Source organism: Ranitomeya imitator, chromosome 1 (genome assembly GCF_032444005.1).
Source record: "Ranitomeya imitator isolate aRanImi1 chromosome 1, aRanImi1.pri, whole genome shotgun sequence".
Taxonomy (NCBI): Eukaryota; Metazoa; Chordata; class Amphibia; order Anura; family Dendrobatidae; genus Ranitomeya; species Ranitomeya imitator.
In genome coordinates, this window is record NC_091282.1 from 55713101 (window position 1) to 55738285 (window position 25185).

The 25185-nt window shown below is 43.2% G+C and overlaps 1 protein-coding gene across 1 annotated transcript in view; it reads right to left on the reverse strand.

Moving 5' to 3' along the window:
- LOXHD1 (lipoxygenase homology PLAT domains 1) overlaps window positions 1-25185 on the reverse strand; it is a 269874-nt gene that overhangs the window by 34072 nt on the left and 210617 nt on the right. The window contains exons 33-40 of the mRNA XM_069746857.1: window positions 15910-16026; window positions 14050-14212; window positions 4551-4705; window positions 4046-4255; window positions 3443-3581; window positions 1927-2135; window positions 1661-1846; window positions 1438-1565 (exon numbers count right to left, since the gene is read on the reverse strand). Coding sequence (XP_069602958.1) covers window positions 1438-1565; window positions 1661-1846; window positions 1927-2135; window positions 3443-3581; window positions 4046-4255; window positions 4551-4705; window positions 14050-14212; window positions 15910-16026 — 1307 coding nt within the window. The remainder of the gene's footprint in view (window positions 1-1437; window positions 1566-1660; window positions 1847-1926; window positions 2136-3442; window positions 3582-4045; window positions 4256-4550; window positions 4706-14049; window positions 14213-15909; window positions 16027-25185) is intronic.

The following is a 25185-nucleotide window of genomic DNA, read 5'->3' on the forward strand; positions in this document are numbered from 1 at the left end:
TTGGAGTTCAGCACAGGACATTGGGTTAACGTTTGGGTTCGTTCATCTCTACTCTTGATCCTAGTCCCCCAAGGCTCTGTTCTAGGACCCCTACTCTTCTCAATCTATACACTTGGCTTGGGACAACTCATAAAGTCCCATGGATTCCAGTACCACCTCTATGCTGACGACACTCAGATCTACCTCTCTGGCCCAGACGTCACCGCTCTGCTGTCCAGAATCCCAGAGTGCCTATCAGCCATATCCTCCTTCTTCTCCTCTCGCTTCCTCAAACTCAATGTGGACAAATCTGAACATCAATGTGAACATCTTTCCTCCATCCCACAAATCTTCCTTACTTGACCTATCTATCGCAGTCAATTACATCATGCTTTCCCCTGTACCCGAAGTCCGCTGCCTCGGAGTAACCTTCGACTCTGCCCTGTCCTTCAAACCACACATCCAAGCTCTTTCCACCTCCTGTCGCCTCCAGCTCAAAAATATCTCCAGGATCCGTCCTTTCCTCAACCCCCAATCTACTAAAATGCTTGTGCACGCCCTCATCATTTCCCGCCTTGACTACTGCAACATCCTTTTCTGTGGCCTCCCTGCTAACACCCTTGCACCTCTCCAGTCCATCCTTAACTCTGCTGCCCGACTAATCCATCTCTCGCCTCGCTACTCCTCCGCTTCCCCCCTCTGCAAATCTCTTCACTGGCTCCCATTCCCTCAGCGTATCCAGTTCAAATTGCTAATACTGACCTACAAAGCCATCCACAACCTGTCTCCTCCATATATCTCTGAACTAATCTCTCGATATCTTCCCTCACGTGATCTCCGGTCGTCCTAAGACCTGCTTCTCTCCTCCACACTTATTCGCTCCTCATCCAATCGCCTCCAAGACTTCTCCCGAATATCCCCCATCCTCTGGAACTCTCTGCCCCAACACGTCCGACTATCAACCACAGTCGGATCCTTCAGACGGAACCTGAAAACTCATCTCTTCAGGAAAGCCTACAGCCTGCACTGACACCGCTGCTGCCTCACCAACACCGGAGTTACCGCCTCACCAACACCGGAGCTACCGCCTCACCAACACCGGAGCTACCGCCTCACCAACACCGGAGCTCCTGCAACCCTCAACCTACTGTCTCCTTCCCCATAATCCTGTAGAATGTAAGCCCGCAAGGGCAGGGTCCTCGCCCCTCTGTATCAGTCAGTCATTGTTAGTTTGTTTACTGTATGTGATATTTGTAACTTGTATGTAACCCCTTCTCATGTACAGCACCATGGAATCAATGGTGCTATATAAATAAATAATAATAATAATAATAACATAATTTGAATCCATGGCTCCATTGTTAAGCATGGAGCATCTCAGTGGTTAACTACATCAAGGAATGAACATCCATTCCCCCACATCTATCAGTTACTAAATCAGAAGCCAAAAATACTTGCCTGTCTCCACATTTTGGCAAAAGCATTTCTTCTGTGCTACCGCTGGCACCGAAACATACCATATAGATATTAGCATCTGTCCCACTATTAGGAACGTCCCCTGTGACCACAGTAACTTCGTAAAGAATCTGGAAATATGGTGGGAAAGTATTCAGTTTGGAGAGTAGATATTTTGCATATTGCTCAAAACCAACTGTATCTCCAGAATCCTTAGGTCCCATACCTTTTGGCCAACAGTGATGGCGCTTGCATCTAACATGTTGAAGACCCGAGCAGAAAGTCCATCCCCTCTGTCTTTGGCAAACCAACATTTGCATGCAAAGGTGTACAACACTCCTTTGGTAGGCACATTGAGTTGTATTTCTTCCACTAACCAGCAGCTCTCAGGAGTAGTCCCATCGTGGCCCAGCTGTGGACAGGAATATTCGTTAAACATGTATTTTTTTCCTAAAAATGGCACATGATGGTCATCCAGTAAGATTCTCTCACCTCCATTCTTTTCACTTCCCCTACATCTAATCCAATCACTGAGAACTTCTCTACAGAACCAGGAGCAAAGCTTTTTTTGTCCTTGGGCAGGTCTAGCCACAGGCGCTCGGTCCTTATCTTCTGGGGACCCATAATAATCACGTATGCACGGCTTTCAGTGCCTGCATCTCGGTCCTGACCCGTGGAGATGGTAACGTGGTAGGGGATCACTGCAACAAAATTATTATTATATACCTCCACCTCCACACAGTGTTGGTGCTGATGTTAATACCAAAGGAGTTCTGGACTCTGCAGTTATGGAGTCAGCAGAGCATTGGTGACTTTGCTGCCCTCAGCTCCTCGATGACTCCGCACTGTAATACTATGGCTTAATGGCTGAGTTTGTGCGATTCCATAAACTTTTCAATAATATCACTCACAGGTGATGGGAGAAGATTTAGGAGGTAAGAAAAGCCAAGAATGGATTGGTTACGCTGGTGGCTCCTATTACAGGACCACGCTGGTATCAGTGAACTTTACACCACCAGCGGTTCTGGCGCATGTTGGTAATGGCAGACAGCATGGTGGGGGGCCAGAGGTTATACATGGGGGGTGAGGGGCTGGATGTTATACACTGGGGTAGAGGGGCCGGATGTTCTATACCGGGGAAGAGGGGCCAGATGTTACACAAGAGGGGCAATGGTGCTGGATGCTGTACACTGGGAACAATGGGGCTGGATGTTATACAACAGGGGGGGCAATGGGGCTGGATGTTATACAACAGGGGGGGCAATGGGGCTGCATGTTATACACCAGGAGCGAGGAGCCGGATGTTAAACACCAGGAGCAATAGGGCCAGATGTTAAACATGAGGGCAATGGGACTGGATGTTATACGCCGGGGGCAATGGGACTGGATGTTTTACGCCGGTGGCAATGGGGCTGGATGTTATACATTGGGGAGGGGGCAATGGGGCTGGATGTTATACATTGGGGAGGGGGCAATGGGGCTGGATGTCACACAGTGAGAGCAAAGGGATTGAATGGATGTAATTACAAGCTGTGTCCTAATACTTTTTTCGTATAATGTTTTTGCACTTACACAATTTTTGGAAGTAGAAACAATAGTGGAAATTTATGTAAGACTGGTTTTCATACACCAGTTTTGATCACAAATACACAAGCCTCTTGATCACTTCATCACATCTTGGATACTGTGAATACCAAAAACTGAGTTGGCTTTGATATTCACATTAATTTACGCCAGTTTCAGGCATAAATTATTTACATCCAGGATCCACCGTCCTTCACACTTGTTTTTTTTTTTAATAAACGATAGGGACGTCAACAATATTGAAAAAGTTGCCCATTTTTGATTAAATGCTGCTTGCTCGAATATTTGCCACATATTAATCCCACAATTGTGGCCCAGAGCCCTTCATAAATGTCCCCAAATAATATTTCCACATGAAGATGCAGAGGAAAATTTTACAGAAGTTCAACCCCTGTGTTGATAGGTAACGCGTGAGATGTCTAACCTTGTCCATCCTGCATGGATCCATCCATGCTGCTTTTGTTCCTCAAGTTGGCGTTGTTATCTTGGCTCCTCAGACTCAGAGAAGAACCGAAGAAACTTTTAGATGAGCTGCCGAGGCTATTTCTATCTCCGTCATAATCCTGAAATAAAAGCAATGATCTTAACTGAGACCATATCGGAGTATCGTAAACTCAAGTCAGGTACAAACCCAACAAAGGAAAAGTAATCAATGTAACTAGTCGCCCAAGGATCGAGTGCCATTTATATTGCTGGTTCTGTGTGCCAGAGTGCCTGGGCACAAGCGCTGGGTGTGACCGCTAACGATGCACCTTCTGTAGCTATACCCCTGCTGGAGCCCTCAACCTATGCATATATGGATACCTGTGCAGGCGAACAGGGACCCAAGAAGTCAGGAGGCCACTACCACCTCCAAAGCAGCAAACGGCTTCTTTCTCAGACAGCTTATTGGACTACAAAGGGCACATATACTGTTCTTGCGCAGGGTCCTTTTTCGGTCTGTGGCCACCCCTGGACTCCACTAACATTTGGGGTGGGGGACTAAAAAAAAACAATCCCTCCTTCTCACTGTCTAGTGTCCACATACCTTTTCATACAAGATCCTCTCAATCCTTTTGTCTTCTTTTTTGGTGGAGAGCCAACGTTCACACAAGAACATGTAGGTCTCCTCTGTCACCTCGTTCAGGATCTCCACCCTCTCCAGGTACCAGTCGGCACTCAGCATGGAGTTATCGTGACGGATTTTTATCTTGTAAAGGGTGCCCAGGTCCACGGCTTCTATGACGAATTTGTCAACCTAGTAATGGGGATGCATTCTTTAGTTCAATATCATGTAGAAAATGTTCACTGTTTCTTTATGGAAACAATCAGCAGGCTGCTGGTGACTGATCTCATTACGGGCCTATGTTATTTCTAATTATGGCTTGTGTGAATAACCAGGATAGCATATAATAAAGGCATGACGCCAGCTTTCATCCCATTCACAGTACCATGCCATTATAAACTCAATCTGTATGATTATGTACGATCTAGTCGCTAAATAGATCCATCAACAGCAGCTCCTTGACATTTTCCATATAAAAACTGGTTACCTGTCCTCTCTCAAACTTGTTGGAGTTGGTTTCGGACTTGCTGAGTTTTCTTTCCCCAGTGTCTCCGAGATCTCCGTATATTGTGAGGAACACATTGGCGTCAGTGCCGGCCCCGTAGATGTCCCCGGTGTACACGGACACATAATAAGTATGAGCTGTAATAGACAGTATAGCATCACTGATACCCACCAGTCTGACACTGGATTACCTATGGATTCATTTACTTAATGTTTCACGGTCACCTATGAGTGATATTTCTATATATCTTGTATGTGCAGTATGGATCTATGTACTGTAAAGCGCCGTGGAATATGTCGGCGCTATATAAATAAAGATTTTAGCCCTGGAGATGTAAATTTGAAGCTAGACGTTTACATACACTATATAAAAAGTCACATATGCATGTTTTTTTTCAATATCTGCCATGAAATCAGAATAAACCTTTCCCGTTTTAGATCAATTAGGATTACCATAATTATTAATATTTGCCAAATGCCAGAATAATGAGAGAATGTTTTAAGGCATTTTTATTACTGACTGCAAAGTCAAAAGTTTACATACACTAAGATCACTATGCCTTTAAACGATTCTGGACTGCCCATATGATGATGTCATGTGTTTGGAACCTTCTGATCTGAGCTAATTAGAGTCACACCTGTGGATGTATTTTAATGCACACCTGAAACACTTTGATAAATATTAGGTTTAGGGTCTAATCAAAGAGAGTTACACCTTGTTGTGGCTGGTGGGCTCTCTTGAATTGGCCAATCTGTACAGTAAGTAACTTCATTTTTATAAGTATATTCTGCAGTAATGCACCCAAATGTTATATATTCAATTTTTGCATATATCTTAGTGCTTTCAGACTGCAGTTGTATGCTTTTCTATCTATCTATCTATCTATCTATCTATCTATCTATCTATCTATCTATCTATCTATCTATCTATCGATCTATCTATCTTTTATATACGTATCTATTTCATTTCTAATTTACATTTATTATTATTGTTTTCTTTGAGTGGGTAAATAATTGAGTCAGGAAATTAGGATCGGTTTATGCTGTAGCTTTTAGTAAATTAAAATATGTTAAAAAAGCAATGCACGTGCAGTCATGGTCAAAAGTTTTGAGACTGACACAAATTTTGCAGCTTCGGTGTTTTTACACCTATTAGCCAGATATTTCTACGGTAACTGAGGTTACAGTTATCAGCATTTCAGAAGTTTTTACATTTGCATTGACAAATACATGGTTTATACAAAGACTCAATATTTACAGCGTTGACCCTTATTTTTCTAAAGTTCCGCTTTTTGCTCCAGCGGCTGGATATCGACTTCTGGCCCATATCCTGACTACGACCGCCCATTCTGGTCTAATCAGTGCTGCGTGTTTCTCCTTCGACTTTTTTCAGGATTGACCACAGGTTCTCATTGGGACTGAGATCTGGGGTTTTTCCTGGCAATGGACCCAAAATTTGAATGTTTTGTTCACTGAGCCGCTTACTTATCACTTTTGCCTCTCAAAACTTTATTCCACAAGTATAAGTTGCATAAAAGAAGAAGATTGCGAGATCTGATTTATAGTAATAACAACAATATAAGATGAAATTCAAAATCAAAATTTTTTACTGTGAATCTGATAAAAGCATCAGGCTGAGAACTGAAAATTACAGAATTGCAATGAGCATGCTGCGGACTGTGGAGTGTGACCCAGACGATGCCCCACAGGCCCCAGCATGTAGAATAATCCCAGTACTGCGATCCCTCCTGGAACAGATGGATGGACACGGAGTAACAATACAGGCTGACATGCATTAATGCAGAACATTAGTCCCGGCTTTTGTTATAGGAGGTGTCTGCGCACCCCGCCTTCCCCCAGACATGGCTCTGTATGAGGAGTCCAGACTGGGGGGGGGACACAGAAGCAGCTGCTGTGTCTGTACCAGGATGGGGGAAGGGATCCTTGGCGTAGTGCTTCTCCTGTAAATCTGTGCCATTAGAAAGAAGTGGCTTCTGCAATAAAACGTATCATCATCCGTTAAGTTTAGAATTTACAAGCCCAATCCTCATGACACCAATCAGGATTGAGATCGATCAAGCCATTGCTGCTGTAAGAAGAGGCCTGCATCATCAGGAACCTGCCATCTGCTCAGTAATAATGACGCTACAGACACTATATCTGCATTTACATAGATGACGAATATGCGGCGCCCCAGGGTCCTGGTTCTCGCAGTGGTATTGCTTTCCTCTCGGGGATAGTGATGCTACGTTTGGAGGCAAAGAAGGATAACTGTATCCAGGTATCACAAACGTGCAACACATTTCACACTCCAGGCCACCAGGGGGAGCCCCTGCTCCTATTTATTAGGTCACTCCCCACATAGGTAAAACTGGTCGCCTGTAGGGAAAGTTAGTTAGTTGCTGGCTGAGCTCAGCTCAGTTAGTTGTTCCCTGACAGGGGTGGGATCCTGTCAGTGAATGAAGGAGAAAGGACAAGGAGCTGTGCATGCCCTCAGAGCTGAAGCTCCTAGAAAGAGACACACAGAGGGCAGAACTGTATTGCAGCGAGCGTGCAAGGAAGTCGTAGCAAAGGAGAGGATACCAGAAGGGGACCAGCCCTATACAGGCTGCCTCCTTCTGAGGCGCAGAAGCCCGGTAGCCGGAACACCGAGGGAGTAAGGACCTTTATGTTTTGCTCCAGAGACCAGCAGGACAGCTAATTGCAAGTTACCTGTCCGCCCTACACACAGAAGGCACGGTGGCAACCTTTGGAGGCCGGGGCGTGCTAGAGTCCCTATAAACAGCCTCAAGCTACCAGTCATACAGGTTTGTCCTATCCTATATGGGGGACAGAGAGAAAGACATTACATCTGTGAGAACCTTATGTGAAGCCTTAGGCAGTAAGGAACTACAACACTTCAGCGCAAGGGCAGGCAACTGATTTCCACCTGGACAAGGGAACTCTGGACTTGCCTCCAAACCGGCCGGACTCTGCCTGCCCTGTGATCTGGTGACTGCGGATGCTGAAGTCTTCAGTAAAGGTAAAGAGACTGCAACCTTGTGTCCTCGCTCTTCTCTGCGCCTCTTACCATCCACCATCTACACACTGGGAAGCCCTGGGGATATACTTCACCTGTGGGAAGTTATACCATCTAGCTGCCATAACATCACCCCAGCGGACCTCTTAAAGCAGCGTCGGTCACCTTGACCGAATACCACAGGTGGCATCACGAACATAAACTTTATCCCTTTAAAGACCTTTCCCTTTTACACAGACGTCCCAGGGCCACGGACCGGGTCAGCCACCGTGACATCCCCCTGTGAACCGAAGGACCCGGTACCGAGTACCCCACGGCCCTTGGGGGGCGATCCAGATACTTATAATTTACAGGCCCAATTCTCCTGACAGCGATTGAGATATATTTATTGCGCCTTTACTGCTGTAAGATCAGGACTACGTCATCAGGAACCTGCCATCTGCTCAGTAATAAAGAGGAGGCTGACCACTAATAATGATGCTACAGAAACTGTATTTGCATTGATACAGACAAGTGATGTTTTCATTTAAAGGCCTAGTTTTCCTGATACTGATTAGGATAGAGATATAGGAGGCCTTTGTGCCTGTAAGAAGACGACTGTGTCATAAGGATCGTGTCATTTACTCAGTAATAAAGAGGCTACTGCTCATTAAAAATAACACAACTGTGACTTGTGTACTTATTTATATAGATGATTGATGTTTAGTTTATAATGTACGGGCCCAACTCTCCTAACTCCGATTAGGAGTGAGATATATGGGGCCTTTGCTGCTGTAAGAACATGTCCTTGTCGTAAGAAAACCACGGTCTATTGAGGTATAATGAGACAGCTGCTCAGTAATAATGATGTTACTGGCACTGGATCTGCATTTATAAAGATGAGTGGTGCAGATAATTTACAGGCCCAATCCTCCAGACATTGGTTAGGATTGAGATAAATGTGGCCTTTGCTGCTGTGAGAACAGGTTTGCGCCATAAGGAATCTGTTGTCTGGTAAGTAATAATGAGGCTGCAACTCAGAAATAATTATACTACGATGCTACTGATAACGTATCTGCATTTATAATAACAAGTGACATACACTACATCCATCTTGTTAGCCTTCCCCTCCATCCTAGGTATCAACAGAATTGATATTTTTCTGTTCAGAGCCGAGATTTGTTGCCCTAAGAAGCTGTGTATTCTATTTTTCCCATAATGTATTTGTGTATTCGCTGTGTGTATGTGTTGTATGTTTTGTGTTGTTGTGCATGTTGGTTGTGTTTATGGATTGTGTTATATGTGTGAATGCTTTCACATGTTACGTTATACGTGTTATATGTTGTGACGCATTGGGTTCTGAATCAGATAAATCAAAATTAAAAATCACTAAAGCATCCTCGTCCACGTCTAGATAAATTAATTAGTGAGTAGCTGACAGTTTGTGGAAGAGGAAACTTTTACTGTGCAGTTCCTCGTTAGTGGGAGATAATTGCCACTGAGGCAGACTGGTTGTCTCTAGTCCATACCAGGGACATCACATGGCAAATGCAATATTTCCACGCCACACCTATAATAATTTGATATCCACACCATCTGCGGGTAGACGGTATCTGTGATCGGGCGACATAGTAACATAGTAACATAGTAACATAGTTAGTAAGGCCGAAAAAAGACATTTGTCCATCCAGTTCAGCCTATATTCCATCATAATAAATCCCCAGATCTACGTCCTTCTACAGAACCTAATAATTGTATGATACAATATTGTTCTGCTCCAGGAAGACATCCAGGCCTCTCTTGAACCCCTCGACTGAGTTCGCCATCACCACCTCCTCAGGCAAGCAATTCCAGATTCTCACTGCCCTAACAGTAAAGAATCCTCTTCTATGTTGGTGGAAAAACCTTCTCTCCTCCAGACGCAAAGAATGCCCCCTTGTGCCCGTCACCTTCCTTGGTATAAACAGATCCTCAGCGAGATATTTGTATTGTCCCCTTATATACTTATACATGGTTATTAGATCGCCCCTCAGTCGTCTTTTTTCTAGACTAAATAATCCTAATTTCGCTAATCTATCTGGGTATTGTAGTTCTCCCATCCCCTTTATTAATTTTGTTGCCCTCCTTTGTACTCTCTCTAGTTCCATTATATCCTTCCTGAGCACCGGTGCCCAAAACTGGACACAGTACTCCATGTGCGGTCTAACTAGGGATTTGTACAGAGGCAGTATAATGCTCTCATCATGTGTATCCAGACCTCTTTTAATGCACCTCATGATCCTGTTTGCCTTGGCAGCTGCTGCCTGGCACTGGCTGCTCCAGGTAAGTTTATCATTAACTAGGATCCCCAAGTCCTTCTCCCTGTCAGATTTACCCAGTGGTTTCCCGTTCAGTGTGTAATGGTGATATTGATTCCTTCTTCCCATGTGTATAACCTTACATTTATCATTGTTAAACCTCATCTGCCACCTTTCAGCCCAAGTTTCCAACTTATCCAGATCCACCTGTAGCAGAATACTATCTTCTCTTGTATTAACTGCTTTACATAGTTTTGTATCATCTGCAAATATCGATATTTTACTGTGTAAACCTTCTACCAGATCATTAATGAATATGTTGAAGAGAACAGGTCCCAATACTGACCCCTGCGGTACCCCACTGGTCACAGCGACCCAGTTAGAGACTATACCATTTATAACCACCCTCTGCTTTCTATCACTAAGCCAGTTACTAACCCATTTACACACATTTTCCCCCAGACCAAGCATTCTCATTTTGTGTACCAACCTCTTGTGCGGCACGGTATCAAACGCTTTGGAAAAATCGAGATATACCACGTCCAATGACTCACCGTGGTCCAGCCTATAGCTTACCTCTTCATAAAAACTGATTAGATTGGTTTGACAGGAGCGATTTCTCATAAACCCATGCTGATATGGAGTTAAACAGTTATTCTCATTGAGATAATCCAGAATAACATCCCTCAGAAACCCTTCAAATATTTTACCAACAATAGAGGTTAGACTTACTGGCCTATAATTTCCAGGGTCACTTTTAGAGCCCTTTTTGAATATTGGCACCACATTTGCTATGCGCCAATCCTGCGGAACAGACCCTGTCGCTATAGAGTCCCTAAAAATAAGAAATAATGGTTTATCTATTACATTACTTAGTTCTCTTAGTACTCGTGGGTGTATGCCATCCGGACCCGGAGATTTATCTATTTTAATCTTATTTAGCCGATTTCGCACCTCTTCTTGGGTTAGATTGGTGACCCTTAATATAGGGTTTTCATTGTTTCTTGGGATTTCACCTAGCATTTCATTTTCCACCGTGAATACCGTGGAGAAGAAGGTGTTTAATATGTTAGCTTTTTCCTCGTCATCTACAACCATTCTTTCCTCCCTATTTTTTAAGGGGCCTACATTTTCAGTTTTTATTCTTTTACTATTGATATAGTTGAAGAACAGTTTGGGATTAGTTTTACTCTCCTTAGCAATGTGCTTCTCTGTTTCCTTTTTGGCAGCTTTAATTAGTTTTTTAGATAAAGTATTTTTCTCCCTATAGTTTTTTAGAGCTTCAATGGTGCCATCCTGCTTTAGTAGTGCAAATGCTTTCTTTTTACTGTTAATTGCCTGTCTTACTTCTTTGTTTAGCCACATTGGGTTTTTCCTATTTCTAGTCCTTTTATTCCCACAGGTATAAACCGCTTACACTGCCTATTTAGGATGTTCTTAAACATTTCCCATTTATTATCTGTATTCTTATTTCTGAGGATATTGTCCCAGTCTACCAGATTAAGGGCATCTCTAAGCTGGTCAAACTTTGCCTTCCTAAAGTTCAGTGTTTTTGTGACTCTGACAAATCCCCCTAGTGAAAGACAGGTGAAACTGTACAATATTGTGGTCGCTATTTCCTAGATGCCCGACCACCTGCAGATTTGTTATTCTGTCAATTCTGACATGAATTGTAGGTTAAAGCCTCAGGATATTTGAGGCTCACCGTAAGAACTTACCGTACATAAAATTATCTTTGACTGAAAAATTCTTTAAAAAGTGTTAGATATACCACCATCACCAAACCAAGCAAAAACACACCACAGGGAGGTGCCTGCCCCTGTACTGGCCTGAGTATCTCTACCTGACTGCGGAGGTTGGCACCCTAAAACCTGCGCAGTGGCGCCCACGCTCGTCAATGGCTCACCCTGCTAGCCCTAATGGGCACTCTATTGGCAGGGGAGTGAGGAAATGAAAAAGTCATATGGAAACCATATAGAGATATCCTGAATCACTTAGAAAAAATAGTAGAGCTGGTCTGTATGATCTTAACTTTCTACCTCTAAGCTGTTAGCTGATCTGTATAGCCTTTTCACTATAGCTAGTGTTTATTCTTGGCTGTCCTGTATACTATGTGGCTGTGCTATATACTATGTCGCTGTGCTATATACTACGTGGCTGTCTGTGTTATATACTATGTGGCTGTGCTATATACTATGTGGCTGTGCTATATACTACTTGGCTGTGCTATATACTACGTGGCTGTGTTATATACTATGTGGCTGTGTTATATACTACGTGGCTGTGCTATATACTTTGTGGCTGTGCTATATACTACGTGGCTGTGCTATATACTACGTGGCTGTGCTATATACTACGTGGCTGTGGTATATACTACGTGGCTGTCTGTGGTATATACTACGTGGCTGTAGCATACATACATATTTTAGAATACCCGATGTGATAGAATCGGGCCACCATCTAGTGATCCATAATCATGGTAGTATAGGTACTCAGGTCAGTTCAATGTCAAGGAAAGATATAGGAGTCAAACATCCATAGACCATACAAAAACAAGATATATGTGGCCCCACAAATATATTCCTATTTTGTTGCTACCTAGTATTGGGAATCCATTATTTTATCTCCCTTTAGTTGGACATCTTCCAATCATTCAGTCAATTCACATTAGATAGTATTATTGCACATTGCCCACTTCAATATCAAAACTGGGACAATACTTGGCCATTCATATTGACATTGATCTCATCTCTAGAGGCATTGTGGGTCTTATTTATAAAACATGTCCATAGCTGATGTTCTGGACCCAGGCTCCTTCCTCAACAGATAAAAAAATTTTTCTTCTCTTACATAGAATGTTACGGCACCAAGAAAACCACTTAGATCAATGGTGCAATAAAAACCAAATCACCAAAAATATAACAACAACAATTATCACTCAAAGCTTCACTGCAACTCAAGGCATTTCCCCTCTTCCAAGGTTCATCATGAGTGTGATAACAAACAAAGAGTACTTAGCTTATTGTTAGCTTATTGTTGTATAGAGGGGCTTGGTAGCCAGATAGTGCTCGATGCTTGGGGATGATAACCATCTGGTGTGATGCACACACCAGGGACACCACAAGGCAAATGCAATATTTCCATGCCCCACCTATAATAATTTGATATCTACACCATCCACGGGTATCCAGTATCTGTGACCTACAAGTTACTGATAATAATTATCTGGATGATTACTTTTTAAAAATGGTATTCGAAAACTTCACCGAAAAAGGGATAAAACGTAACTTTTAATACATACAAATGTAAACGAGTCCATGGTTGATAAATTACGATGTGTGCACTAATGTACTTCAAATCCTACAAGACCGGCTAACTCACAACACGAAAAAAAACATTTACCCTCAAGCTCCCTATGATGATTAGCTCACGCAAAAAGCAACCACATCCCACTGGATGGCGCAAAGCTAGTGGGGTATATACTATCGAGAGATCATAAGGTCTGGACGCGTTTCGCCATCTCTCAGGTAGACGAGTCTTCTGGAGACACCTACTAGAACTGCCTTCAATTCAAGATTCCAATAAAGTTATTAACACTGAGACTGTAATATAAAAAAAACTAAAAGACGAATTCCTGATAAAGGATTCATTAAAAATCGGAGAACGTGCGTGCAGCATCTATTGCAAGGGTCTCTTATCCGCTCTATTCCTAACAATAGTTATTTAGGTATACAGAGGATACACTCACTCCACTATGCACAGCATTATAGCTTTGTTTCAAGATGTCAAAAGAATTTTTTCAATCCAGCAAAACAAATAATTGATTATGACTTGATCAAAGTAGTAGCATGGGCAAAAAAATATATCTTTCGAGTATAGCTGACTCTTAAGCGAAACGCATCAGATTTTTTTTATGCCCGTGCTACTCTTTTAATGGTGTCATAATAAAATATTTGCTTTGCTGGATTGAAAAAACTCATTTTCCTGCCCTAAAGGCGAGTTCACATCTAATTGGCTATTATTATACACTGGTACACATTTAGGATTCTAATACATTGCTCTATTAGTCTTTCGTATTTCTGTGTCAATGTACCAATACCATCTTCCATAGATTTCTGCATGTCCTATTAACCTTACATGGGTGGTCTCCTGCCAAGACAACCCCTTCTGAATCCCTATCTTCTTACTCTCCAGGGGGTCTTCAACCTCCATTTCGATCTGTTTCAGAGTCCCGTCCTTGGCGAGTTTTTCGGTGAAGATGTCTGATGGGACGAGCTCCCGAATAGTTTCTCCGTCGTCTTCAGACTTGGCCAACCATCGATCACAGGGGAAGGTGACGGTTTGTGAGCCCTGGGCCACATGAAATTAAGGTACAAAGAACATTTAAAAGGTTAATAACTCAAGAACGGCTGCAAATTTTAACAAGCAGAAAATTGCAGAAGGGCTTCTTCTTACAAGAGCTATCCGGTCATATGCATCTCTGATGATGGGAATAATCCTTTGATAGCTTACAGATTTTGATTAACGTGTGCAAATGCCTGCCCTATACTGTGCATCATGGGAGAGAGCCACCTAGTGGTTAAAATTACATGTCCCGCATAAAATCGTGAAAAAAAGAAAACGATAGAGAACTGAGAGCAAAAATACCCCCATGGTTCATCTATTTTTCCCTCATTATATTTCCTTTACTTTTTTTGTACTTTTGACCTTTCTCTCTTTTTTTTTTGCATCACAGAGTTCATCATATGAGATCAATAATTTATTATTATATTAGACTTTCATGGTCTAATTTTTTATTTCTTTATTTTTCTATTGGGAAAATAATGGGGGTGGAAAGGGGGATTGAAACTTTCTGATTTTTTTTAATTTTTTTATATATTTTTTCCTTTTTTTAGTCTCCAGAATGAAGTTGAACGTGGAATTACTGCCATATTACTATATACTGCTGTACACTGCGATTATGTTGCAGGAGGAGGGGTGCCACAATTGTCCCACCACCTAAATTAAGCAGCTTTTATGCGGTTTAAACCGAGTCGTTAGGTGCTAGCTCGGATTGCTGCTGATGTACGTGTGCACATGACTTCTTTTTCAGACAGATTTTGCCTGGACCACTCCCTGAAAAAGCGCTAGTGCTCTGTCTCCACCATCAAATTTGTTACCTCCGATTATCTGTTTGCATAATTTGCAGGTTTCTCAGTTTTCTAGTATTCAGTTATTGATATATTCATACCTTTATTTATCTGCGATGTTTTGGCTCCCTCTAGCGCTCAGAGTCATGTTGACAGTTCTATTTTTTGTTTTTGTATTTTCCATGCCCGATTCTCCTCCCCCTTTGCAATGCATTATGGTAGCTCAGCCTCCATCTCCCTCCATTTTCTCTTCACTTCCTTCAGTCTGCTTTCAAGGAAAAATGCTTGTACTTTATCCCCCTTGCGATTGAATTGCCGGTATGTCTTTATGTTTTCTCCAGATAATTCCTGCTCTATATTAGCCTAGCCTAGCCAGTTGTACTCCTAGTTCAGTTACTAGCTTTCTAAATGTTATGCATAATGTACATCATGTGTAGTATGTATTTCTTCTATACCATGCACTGATTCCATGTATATCATTGTTTACAGTTTCACCGCATCAATATGCCACTACGTTTAATAAAGCACAGACTCAACCACAGTCTCCTTATTGGACTCCGGTATAGCAGTTTAGCTGCCTGTATAGCTATGTGAGCCTGCCTTATTTAGTGAGGACAGAACAGCTAGAGTCACATTTAATCACTCCAAAAAACTACGCAAAAGACTTTTTACAGGAAAAACACTGCTGGCGGTTTCCGCTTCGATAATGATGATCTAGGATCTGTAGTTAAGTCTTTAATGCCAAAAAACATCTCCTAGAGGGCCAATGCGACAATCAGGTCTGTCTATGGTGAGTAGTTGGTATTGAGAACGTGAAAATGCACAAAAGATGATATAAAACAAAAAAAAAGTTAATTGCGCAAAATAAATATCTATAACAAAAAAATATAATTTTGTCCTAATGATTTCAAAACCCACCTTTCCATTCGGTAAAAGTCTCCGGATCTCCACTCTGTCCAAGTGCCATCCGGCATTGATGCCCGTGCTATTGTGCCCAATACGGATCTTTTCAATCACATCGCCGATGTCCTCGAGCTGCAGGGAGGGAAGTGAGCAGGAGTCAGTAAGCCAGACGTTGCTTAGTATGTGGGTCAAGTGGAAGTTGATTTGAGGACAGAAATGGAACAAAATCAATCGGAAGGTGTCAGTCATGCAACGTGTAAAGGCATATTACATTCCAGGCATGATAATCTCCGACAGCGACTGTCAGCGAGCGCTGAATAATTCATCAGGCGGCCTATTATCACCGTGATGCTGGCTGTCCGATAGACTGTGACAGAGCAGCCGGTACGAGAAGCTTTCTGCGCTGATCCTCCGACTGTGAGCTTTCTCCAGGTAATGGGGCATCTGGAAGCTCGGGATGCAAACACGAGGAGCAGGGCTGATCTCGTCATTAAGAAAAAGTTACGATATGTTACATGGATCAGCTGGAAATTTACAGATCTCACAAACAGGAAAATGACGAGTTGAGCTCTGCCGATATTAAAGACACAAAAAAATTGTGAGCAATCTGCGATGTTCTGACATAGACAGCAGTAGCTTTTCCAGCAATTTGTGCTTCAGGAGAGCTAGCAGCCACTCTTATGAGCAATAATTAGTGCCCATCGCACTGCAGCAGTTTCACGATTGTCCTTCCTTGCACCACTACTTCATATCGAGAACTTCCCACCATATCTGCTATTTTGGAAACGCTCTGAATCAGTCATTTAGCCATCGTCATTTTATAGAGATGAGCAATTCAGTTTACGTTGCCCTTGTCCGGCATCCAGTCCGGTCCTCCATGGCAGCCGGTCCTCACCTCTGCACCCAGTACCTTTGGCCTGGCATCTGTTTACTAGTAGTGATGAGTGAACGTGGTCGGATAAGGTGTTATCGACGCATGCTCGGCTGCTAACCGAGTGTCTTCGGTGTGCTCGAAAAATATGTTCGAGTCCCCGCGGCTGTATGTCTGGCGGCTGTTCGACAGCCGAAACACATGCAGGGACTGCCTCTTTGTTAGACATGCAGCCGCAAGGACTCAAACATATTTTTCAAGAAGACACTTGGTTAACACACAAGCATGCTCCGATAACACCTCATCCCAGCATGTTCGCTCATCACTATTTACTAGGCCTCGTTCAATATCGTATCATATCAGGCAGGACTTTATGACTTTGCGGGACCTAGTAAGCACCAGGATTCCAAGCCAAAGATGCTGGGGCAGAGCAGCGTCAATCGCGTGTGGCCCCTGATAAAGTGGCTCTGATCCCTACGTATTCTTATTTTTCCTGCTTCCAACACATCAAGAACTGATTATTTGTTGCATAATAATTACAAAATATTCTTTCCACCCGTTGTGTAACCGTGTAGGTGATGATCGGTGGCAGTCTCTTGGGCTGGATTTACAAGTCCCACATTCACAGTCCAAGTACAGAACACGAAGTCCGGACTACCCGTCGGGTCTCCTGAGCTCAACTGTACGCCTACGAGGCTGCTGAATTCAAGTCGAGAGACCCGTGACCGGACTGATGATCTCCGACCATGAATCCGATTTTAGCCATTGCTTATTAGACAGTAGGAAATCCAAGCGGCTCCATTCCTTCCCTACAAACTTTACACTGCAGCGCATGTACGACTGTCCAATCCCTCTGGCCGCGATCAAGGTCGGTAGACCGAAACATTGGCCTGATCCTCCTAATGATTTTTATTGCTACACAAGACCTACATAAAGTCCCTACATGGAGTTTTTGCCGAATTTTCATTCTACGAAATCTCCTTTTTTGAACATTAGACACTTCTCAATTGTATTAAGAGAGCACAGCTAAGGCGGTGTACCTGACGGCAGGCTTACTGACAGTTTCCCATAATAAACCAGCAGAACTGTGAAAACCAGCATAGAGAGTCATTAGGGAGTTTGTCCCATCTAAAAAATTTAGGGAACATCCCATGTGGAGCACTTAACAGAAGGCCGAACATGAAAGTCTCACTATATTCATTCGTATGGGAGTTCCAAAAATTGCAAACATTGCTTGCTCAGCAATTTTCAAAACTGCCCTATCCTGTGGATATGTTTCGAGTGTACAGGATGGGGGGTAAAACCCCTTTAAGTTTAACTCCTGCTCTAATACATCTACGTCTTGCACGGTCAGTCCATTCATTTGGCCCGCACGTGATGCTTTCTGTCCTCCGCGTGGATGCAATTAGAGAAGGGGTTGTAATTAAACAACCTCTTTATCTATGGTAAAAGAGATAGCAGCCTTAATTATTAATCAATGACTAATTAATTATTGATTAATCACAGTCTTAATTATTAATTATATTTTGACAGCCTTGAGAAACTCATCCAATGTTTAACCACAGCAAATGATGTTAGGAGAGTTATCTGAAGGGGTTTGGTGGCCAAAAGCAGTGCACTCCAGATCTAGGGAATAGGTGCAGCAGCGGAAAAGTTAGAAGTGATAAGTTATCAGTAGGAAGGCTTGTAGGTCACCAGCTGAACGTAGGGCGCATGGACTGTGGGAAAGGGCAGAATGGTGGATACTGGAATTTCAGGAATTAGAATTCCTGAAAGTTTTCACATGGGGTCTAAATATTCCCATTGTACTGAGTCAAATATTTGTAGGAAAAGGAAACAGCTGAGCGAGAAATCTGTATGTTACGCTAATGCTAACAGGCGGATTGAGTGAGCGCGGCTGTGATAGGCATAAATGACAATGACTATGGTTAAGCAAATTTCTAAATAGTCGTCATTAACAATGTTCTGCCATTTTGCCACTGTAGAGTTTCTGTAAGTATTTTATGTAGCTGAATGCTTTTGCCAAAATGTTAAAAATCTGTCGGAACTTCTGGTCCCGACAACGCTCTCTGCTCTCATCGGCTCTTCTACTATCATTAGACATAGCGAAAAGGATAGGGAGGGGTTTAGATATAAATCTCCAAAGCATGGACAGGGGAGAAAGTATTTGCTGTCTCAGAGAGGGCAGAGAAAACAGACTGTGACATGGAGTAAAGCACAAGAAGAGGAAATAATTACAGCATTAGAGTTGCTCTAATACAACACATAATAAGAACGTGATGAAAGCCCCACCCTGGATACACTCAGATCTCACACAGCCAATATTACTGGGAGAGACACCCAAAAGAAAAATCTGCACATGCAAACGGCATATAAGGGGTCTGAAAATTAATGAAAGAATGAAGATTGCAGAATAAAGTCAAATTTTAGTAAGGTAAAGGTAACCAATAAGATGAGCAAAATAATTTCCTTTATGTAGCTAATTTCTGTTGCAAAAATGTTATGAATCCATTAGAACTCCCACTCCTGGTCCTGAAACTCTCACTGCTCACATCCTCCTTTCTCTCAGTGTTTGGCTGGGGTCACACCTAACGTATAAAAATACGGTCCATTTTTTACGGCAGAGATACGCAGAAATGATCATGAACATGTTCATGACCTGTATTCAATGCGAGGATGCGATTTTTTTCTCCAAAAAGTATCTGTGTGTTATCCATATGGCATCCGTACGGCAAGATTTTGCAAAATGGACACATAATGGATCCATGGGAATTTTTCTGAATCTGCATTAGCAGTCTCCTGGTTGCAAATGTATTTAACCCCTTCAGATCGATTTACAGTGTGGGACATGACTGTACGGCGGACAGGTATGGGATATTTTTGCTTTTTTATTTTGGACTTTTTTACAGGAGAACGAGGGTCTTCAGTTGCATTAAGCGTACAATAAAGAATAATAAAACCCTGTGTCTTTCTTTCTTTCATTAAAATACTTTATTGTTAATGTGTGTATGTATTTTTATCCCTTTCAGACTGTAGGATTAATAGTGGATAGGTGTCTTATTGACACCTCTCCATTATTAACCAGGCTTAACCCCTTAGTGACAGAGCCAATTTGGTACTTAATGACCAGGCCAATTTTTGCAATTCTGACCACTGTCACTTTATGAGGTTATAACTCTGGAACGCTTCAACGGATCCCGCTGATTCTGAGATTGTTTTTTCGTGACATATTGTACTTCATGTTAGTGGTAAAATTTCTTCGATATTACTTGCGATTATTTATGAAAAAAACGGAAATATGGCGAAAATTTTTAAAATTTTGCAATTTTCAAACTTTGTATTTTTATGCCCTTAAATCAGAGAGATATGTCATAAAAAATAGTTAATAAATAACATTTCCCACATGTCTACTTTACATCAGCACAATTTTGGAAACAAAATTTTTTTTTCTTAGGGAGTTATAAGGGTTAAAAGTTGACCAGCAATTTCTCATTTTTACAACACCATTTTTTTTTAGGGACCACATCACATTTGAAGTCATTTTGAGGGGTCTATATGATAGAAAATAATGAAGTGTGACACCATTCTAAAAACTACACCCCTCAAGGTTCTCAAAACCACATTCAAGAAGTTTATTAACCCTTTACGTGCTTCACAGGAACTGAAATGTGGAAGGAAAAAATGCACATTTAACTTTTTTTTGCAAACATCTTAATTCAGAACCATTTTTTTTATTTTCACAAGTGTAAAAACAGAAATGTAACCATAAATTTTGTTATGCAATTTCTCCTGAATACGCCAATACCCCATATGTGGGGGTAAACCACTGTTAGGGCGCACCGCAGAACTTAGAAGTGAAGGAGCGCCGTTTGACTTTTTCAATGCAGAATTGGCTGGAATTGAGATCGGACACCATGTCACATTTAGAGAGCCCCTGATGTGCCTAAACAGTGGAAACCCCCCACAAGTGACACCATTTTGGAAAATAGACCCCTTAAGGAACTTATCTAGATGTGTGGTGAGCACTTTGAACCCCCAAGTGCTTCACAGAAGTTTATAACGTAGAGCCGTGAAAATAAAAAATCGCTTTGGTTTACACAAAAATGATCTTTTTGCCCACAAATTCTTATTTTCACAAGGGTAACAGGAGAAATTAGACCACAAAAGTTGTTGTGCAATTTCTCCTGAGTACGCTGATACCCAATATGTGGGGGTAAACAACTGTTAGGGCGCACCGCAGAGCTTGGAAGAGAAGGAGTGCCGTTTTACTTTTTCAATGTAGAATTGGCTGGAATTGAGATTGGACGCCATGTCGCGTTTGGAGAGCCCCTGATGTGCCTAAACAGTGGAAACCCCCCACAAGTGACACCATTTTGGAAACTAGACCCCTTAAGAAACTTATCTAGATGTGTGGCGAGCACTTTGAACCCCCATGTGCTTCACAGAAGTTTATAACGTAGAGCCGTGAAAAAAAAAATTGCATTTTTTCTACAAAAATGATCTTTTTGCCCACAAATTTTTATTTTCACAAGGGTAACAGGAGAAATTAGACCACAAAAGTTGTTGTGCAATTTCTCCTGAGTACGTCGATACCCAATATGTGGGGGTAAACCACTGTTTGGGCGCACCGCAGAGCTTGGAAGAGAAAGAGTGCCGTTTTACTTTTTCAATGTAGAATTGGCTGGAATTGAGATCGGACGCCATGTCGCGTTTGGAGAGCCCCTGATGTGCCTAAACAGTAGAAATCCCCCACAAGTGACCCCATTTTGGAAACTAGACCCCCCATGGAACTTATCTAGATGTGTGGTGAGAACCTTGAATGCCCAAGTGCTTCACAGAAGTTTATAATGCAGAGCCGTGAAAATAAAAAAAAATTTTTTTTTCCACAAAAAAGATTTTTTAGCCACCAAATTTTTATTTTCACAAGGGTAACAAGAGAAACTGGACCCCAAAAGTTGTTGTCCAATTTGTCCTGAGTATGCTGGTACCCCATATGTGGGGGTAAACCACTGTTTGGGCGCACGGCAGAGCTCAGAAGGAAGGAGCGCCGTTTTGGAATGCAGACTTTGATAGAATGGTCTGCGGGTATTATGTTGCGTTTGCAGAGCCCCTGATGTACCTAACCAGTAGAAACCCTCCACAAGTGACCCCATTTTGGAAACTAGACCCCCCAAGGAACTTATCTAGATGTGTGGTGAGAACCTTGAATGCCCAAGTGCTTCACAGAAGTTTAGAATGCAGAGTCGTGAAAATAAAAAATATTTTTTTTTCCACAAAAAAGATATTGTAGCCCCCAAGTTTTTATTTTCACAAGGGTAACAGGAGAAATTGGACTGCAATAGTTGTTGTCCAATTTATCCCGAGTACGCTGATGCGCCATATGTGGCGGTAAACCACTGTTTGGGCGCACAGCAGAGCTCGGAAGGGAAGGAGCGCCTTTTTGGAATGCAGACTTTGATAGAATGGTCTGTGGGCATTATGTTGCGATTGCAGAGCCCCTGATGTACCTAAACTGTAGTAACCCCCCACAAGTGACCCCATTTTGGAAACTAGACCCCCCAAGGAACTTATCTAGATGTGTGGTGAGAACTTTGAATGCCCAAGTGCTTCACAGAAGTTTAGAATGCAGAGTCGTGAAAATAAAAAACATTTTTTTTTTCACAAAAAAGATTTTGTAGCCCCCAAGTTTTTATTTTCACAAGGGTAACAAGAGAAATTGGACCCCAGAAGTTGTTGTCCAATTTATCCCGAGTACGCTGATGCCCCATATGTGGGGGTAACCCACTGTTTGGGCGCACGGCAGAGCTCAGAAGGGAGGGAGTACCATTTGACTTTTTGAGCGCAAAATTGGCTGTCGTGTTTGGAGACCCCCTGATGTACCTAAACAGTGGAAACCCCCCAATTCTAGCTCCAACCCTAACCCCAACACACCCCTAACCCTAATCCCAACCTCATCCATAATCCTAATCACTAACCCTAACCATAATCACAACCCTTACCCCAAAACAACCCTAATGTCAACCCTAACCATAACCCTAATCAAAACCCTAAATCCAACACACCCCTAATCCTAATCTCAACCCTAACCTCAAACCTAACCCTAATCCCAATACACCCCTAATCACAACCCTAACCTTAACCCTAATCCCAAACCTAACCCTAATCCCAAGCGTAACCCTAATGCCAACCCTAACCCTAATACGAACCCTAATCCAAACCCTAACCCTAATCCCAGCTCTAACCCTAACTTTAGCCCCAACCCTAGCCCTAACTTTAGCCCCAACCCTAACCCTAGCCCTAGGGCTACTTTCACACTTGCGTCGTTTGGCATTCCGTCGCAATCCGTCGTTTTGGACAAGAAACGGATCCTGCAAATGTGCCCGCAGGATGCGTTTTTTGCCCATAGACTTGTATTGCCGACGGATCGTGACGGATGGCCACACGTCGCGTCCGTCGTGCACTGGATCAGTTGTGTTTTGGCGGAGCGTCGGCACAAAAAAACGTTCAATGAAACGTTTTTTTGTACGTCGCATCCGCCATTTCTGACCGCGCATGCGTGGCCGTAACTCCGCCCCCTCCTCCCCAGGACATAGATTGGGCAGCGGATGTGTTGAAAAACTACAGCTGCTGCCCACGTTGTGCACAATTTTCACAACGTGCGTCGGTATGTCGGGCCGACGCATTGCGACGGCCCCGTACCGACGCAAGTGTGAAAGAAGCCTAACCCTAAGTTTAGCCCCAACCCTAACCCTAAATTTAGCCCCAACCCTAACCCTAAATTTAGCCCCAACCCTAGCCCTACCCCTAACCTAACCCTACCCCTACCCCTAACCTACCCCTAACCTAACCCTAACCAAACCCTAACCCTACCCCTAACCCTACCCCTAACCCTACCCCTAACCCTACCCCTAACCCTACCCCTAACCCTAACCTAACCCTACCCCTAACCCTAACCCTAACCTAACCCTACCCCTAACCCTACCCCTAACCTAACCCTAACCTAACCCTAACCCTAACCCTAACCCTAACCTAACCCTACCCCTAACCCTAACCTAACCCTACCCCTAACCCTACCCCTAACCCTACCCCTAACCTAACCCTAACCTAACCCTAACCCTACCCCTAACCCTAACCCTACCCCTAATTTTAGCCCCAACTGCTGTTCTCCTGCCGGCCGGCAGATGGAGACAGATGGCGGGCGCACTGGGCATGCGTCCGCCATGTTCTGCTGCCGGCGGCCAGGAGGAGCAGCAAGAGGATCCAGGGACCTAGGTGAGTATGCTAGGGTCCCCGAATCCCCCTATTTCTCTGTCCTCTGATGTGCGATCACATCAGAGGACAGAGAATTACATTTTACTTTTTTTTTTGCGGTCGTCGGTAAACAGTTAATTACCGGCGATCGCAAAACAGGGGTCGGTAATACCGACCCCGATCGTGCTCTTTGGGGTCTCGGCTACCCCCGGCAGCCGAGACCCCAAAGATTCTCCCGGTGCCGGCCGGCGGGCGCACTGCGCATGCGCCCGCCATTTTGAAGATGGCGGCGCCCACCGGGAGACACGAGGAGCATCGGGGGAGCTAGGTGAGTATTGGGGGCCACCTGGGACCCCTTTTCTCTGTCCTCCGATGTGTGATCACATCGGAGGACAGAGAAATTAAAAAGAGATCGCTTTTTTTTTTTTTTTTTTTTTGCGATCGCCGGTAAACGGTTAATTACCGGCGATCGCAAATGCGGGGTGGGTTAAAAACCCCCCGAATCATGTTCTCTGGGGTCTCGGCTACCCTCGGCAGCCGAGACCCCGGAGAAAATCGGCCTCTGGGGGGCGCTATGGACTTTTTCCACAGCGCCGTTAATTAACGGCGCTGTGGTTTAAGTACCCTTAGCGGCCGCCGTTAAAAGGCGTATCGGCGGTCGCTAAGGGGTTAATGTCACCTTACAACAGCAAGGTGACATTAACCCCTTATTACCCCATATCCCACAGCTACAGGGGAGTGGGAAGAGAAAGGTTAAGTGCCAGAATATGTGCATCTTACAGATGTGCCTTTTCTGGGGTGGCTGGTGGCAGATGTTTTTAGCCGGGGGGTGGGGGGGGGCAATAATCATGATCCCTCTTTAGGCTATTAATATCTGCCCTCAGTCACTGACTTTCCCTCTCTTGCGGAAAAAATTGGGCGGGAGCCCACGCAAGTTTTTTCCGTGATTTAACCCTTTATTTTAACACCTAGAGCTCCCAAATTTTGCACACACACACTACTAACATTAGTGAGGAGTATGTAAAAATATAGCGGGTATGAAATGGTTTATTGTATGTAAACCAGGTCTTATATCCTGTCAGGTTTGGTAAGGAGTTAGCAAAAGCCGGCAATTGAATTACCGGCTTTTATGTTATCTAGCTCTGTATTAAATATAAATATATATACAG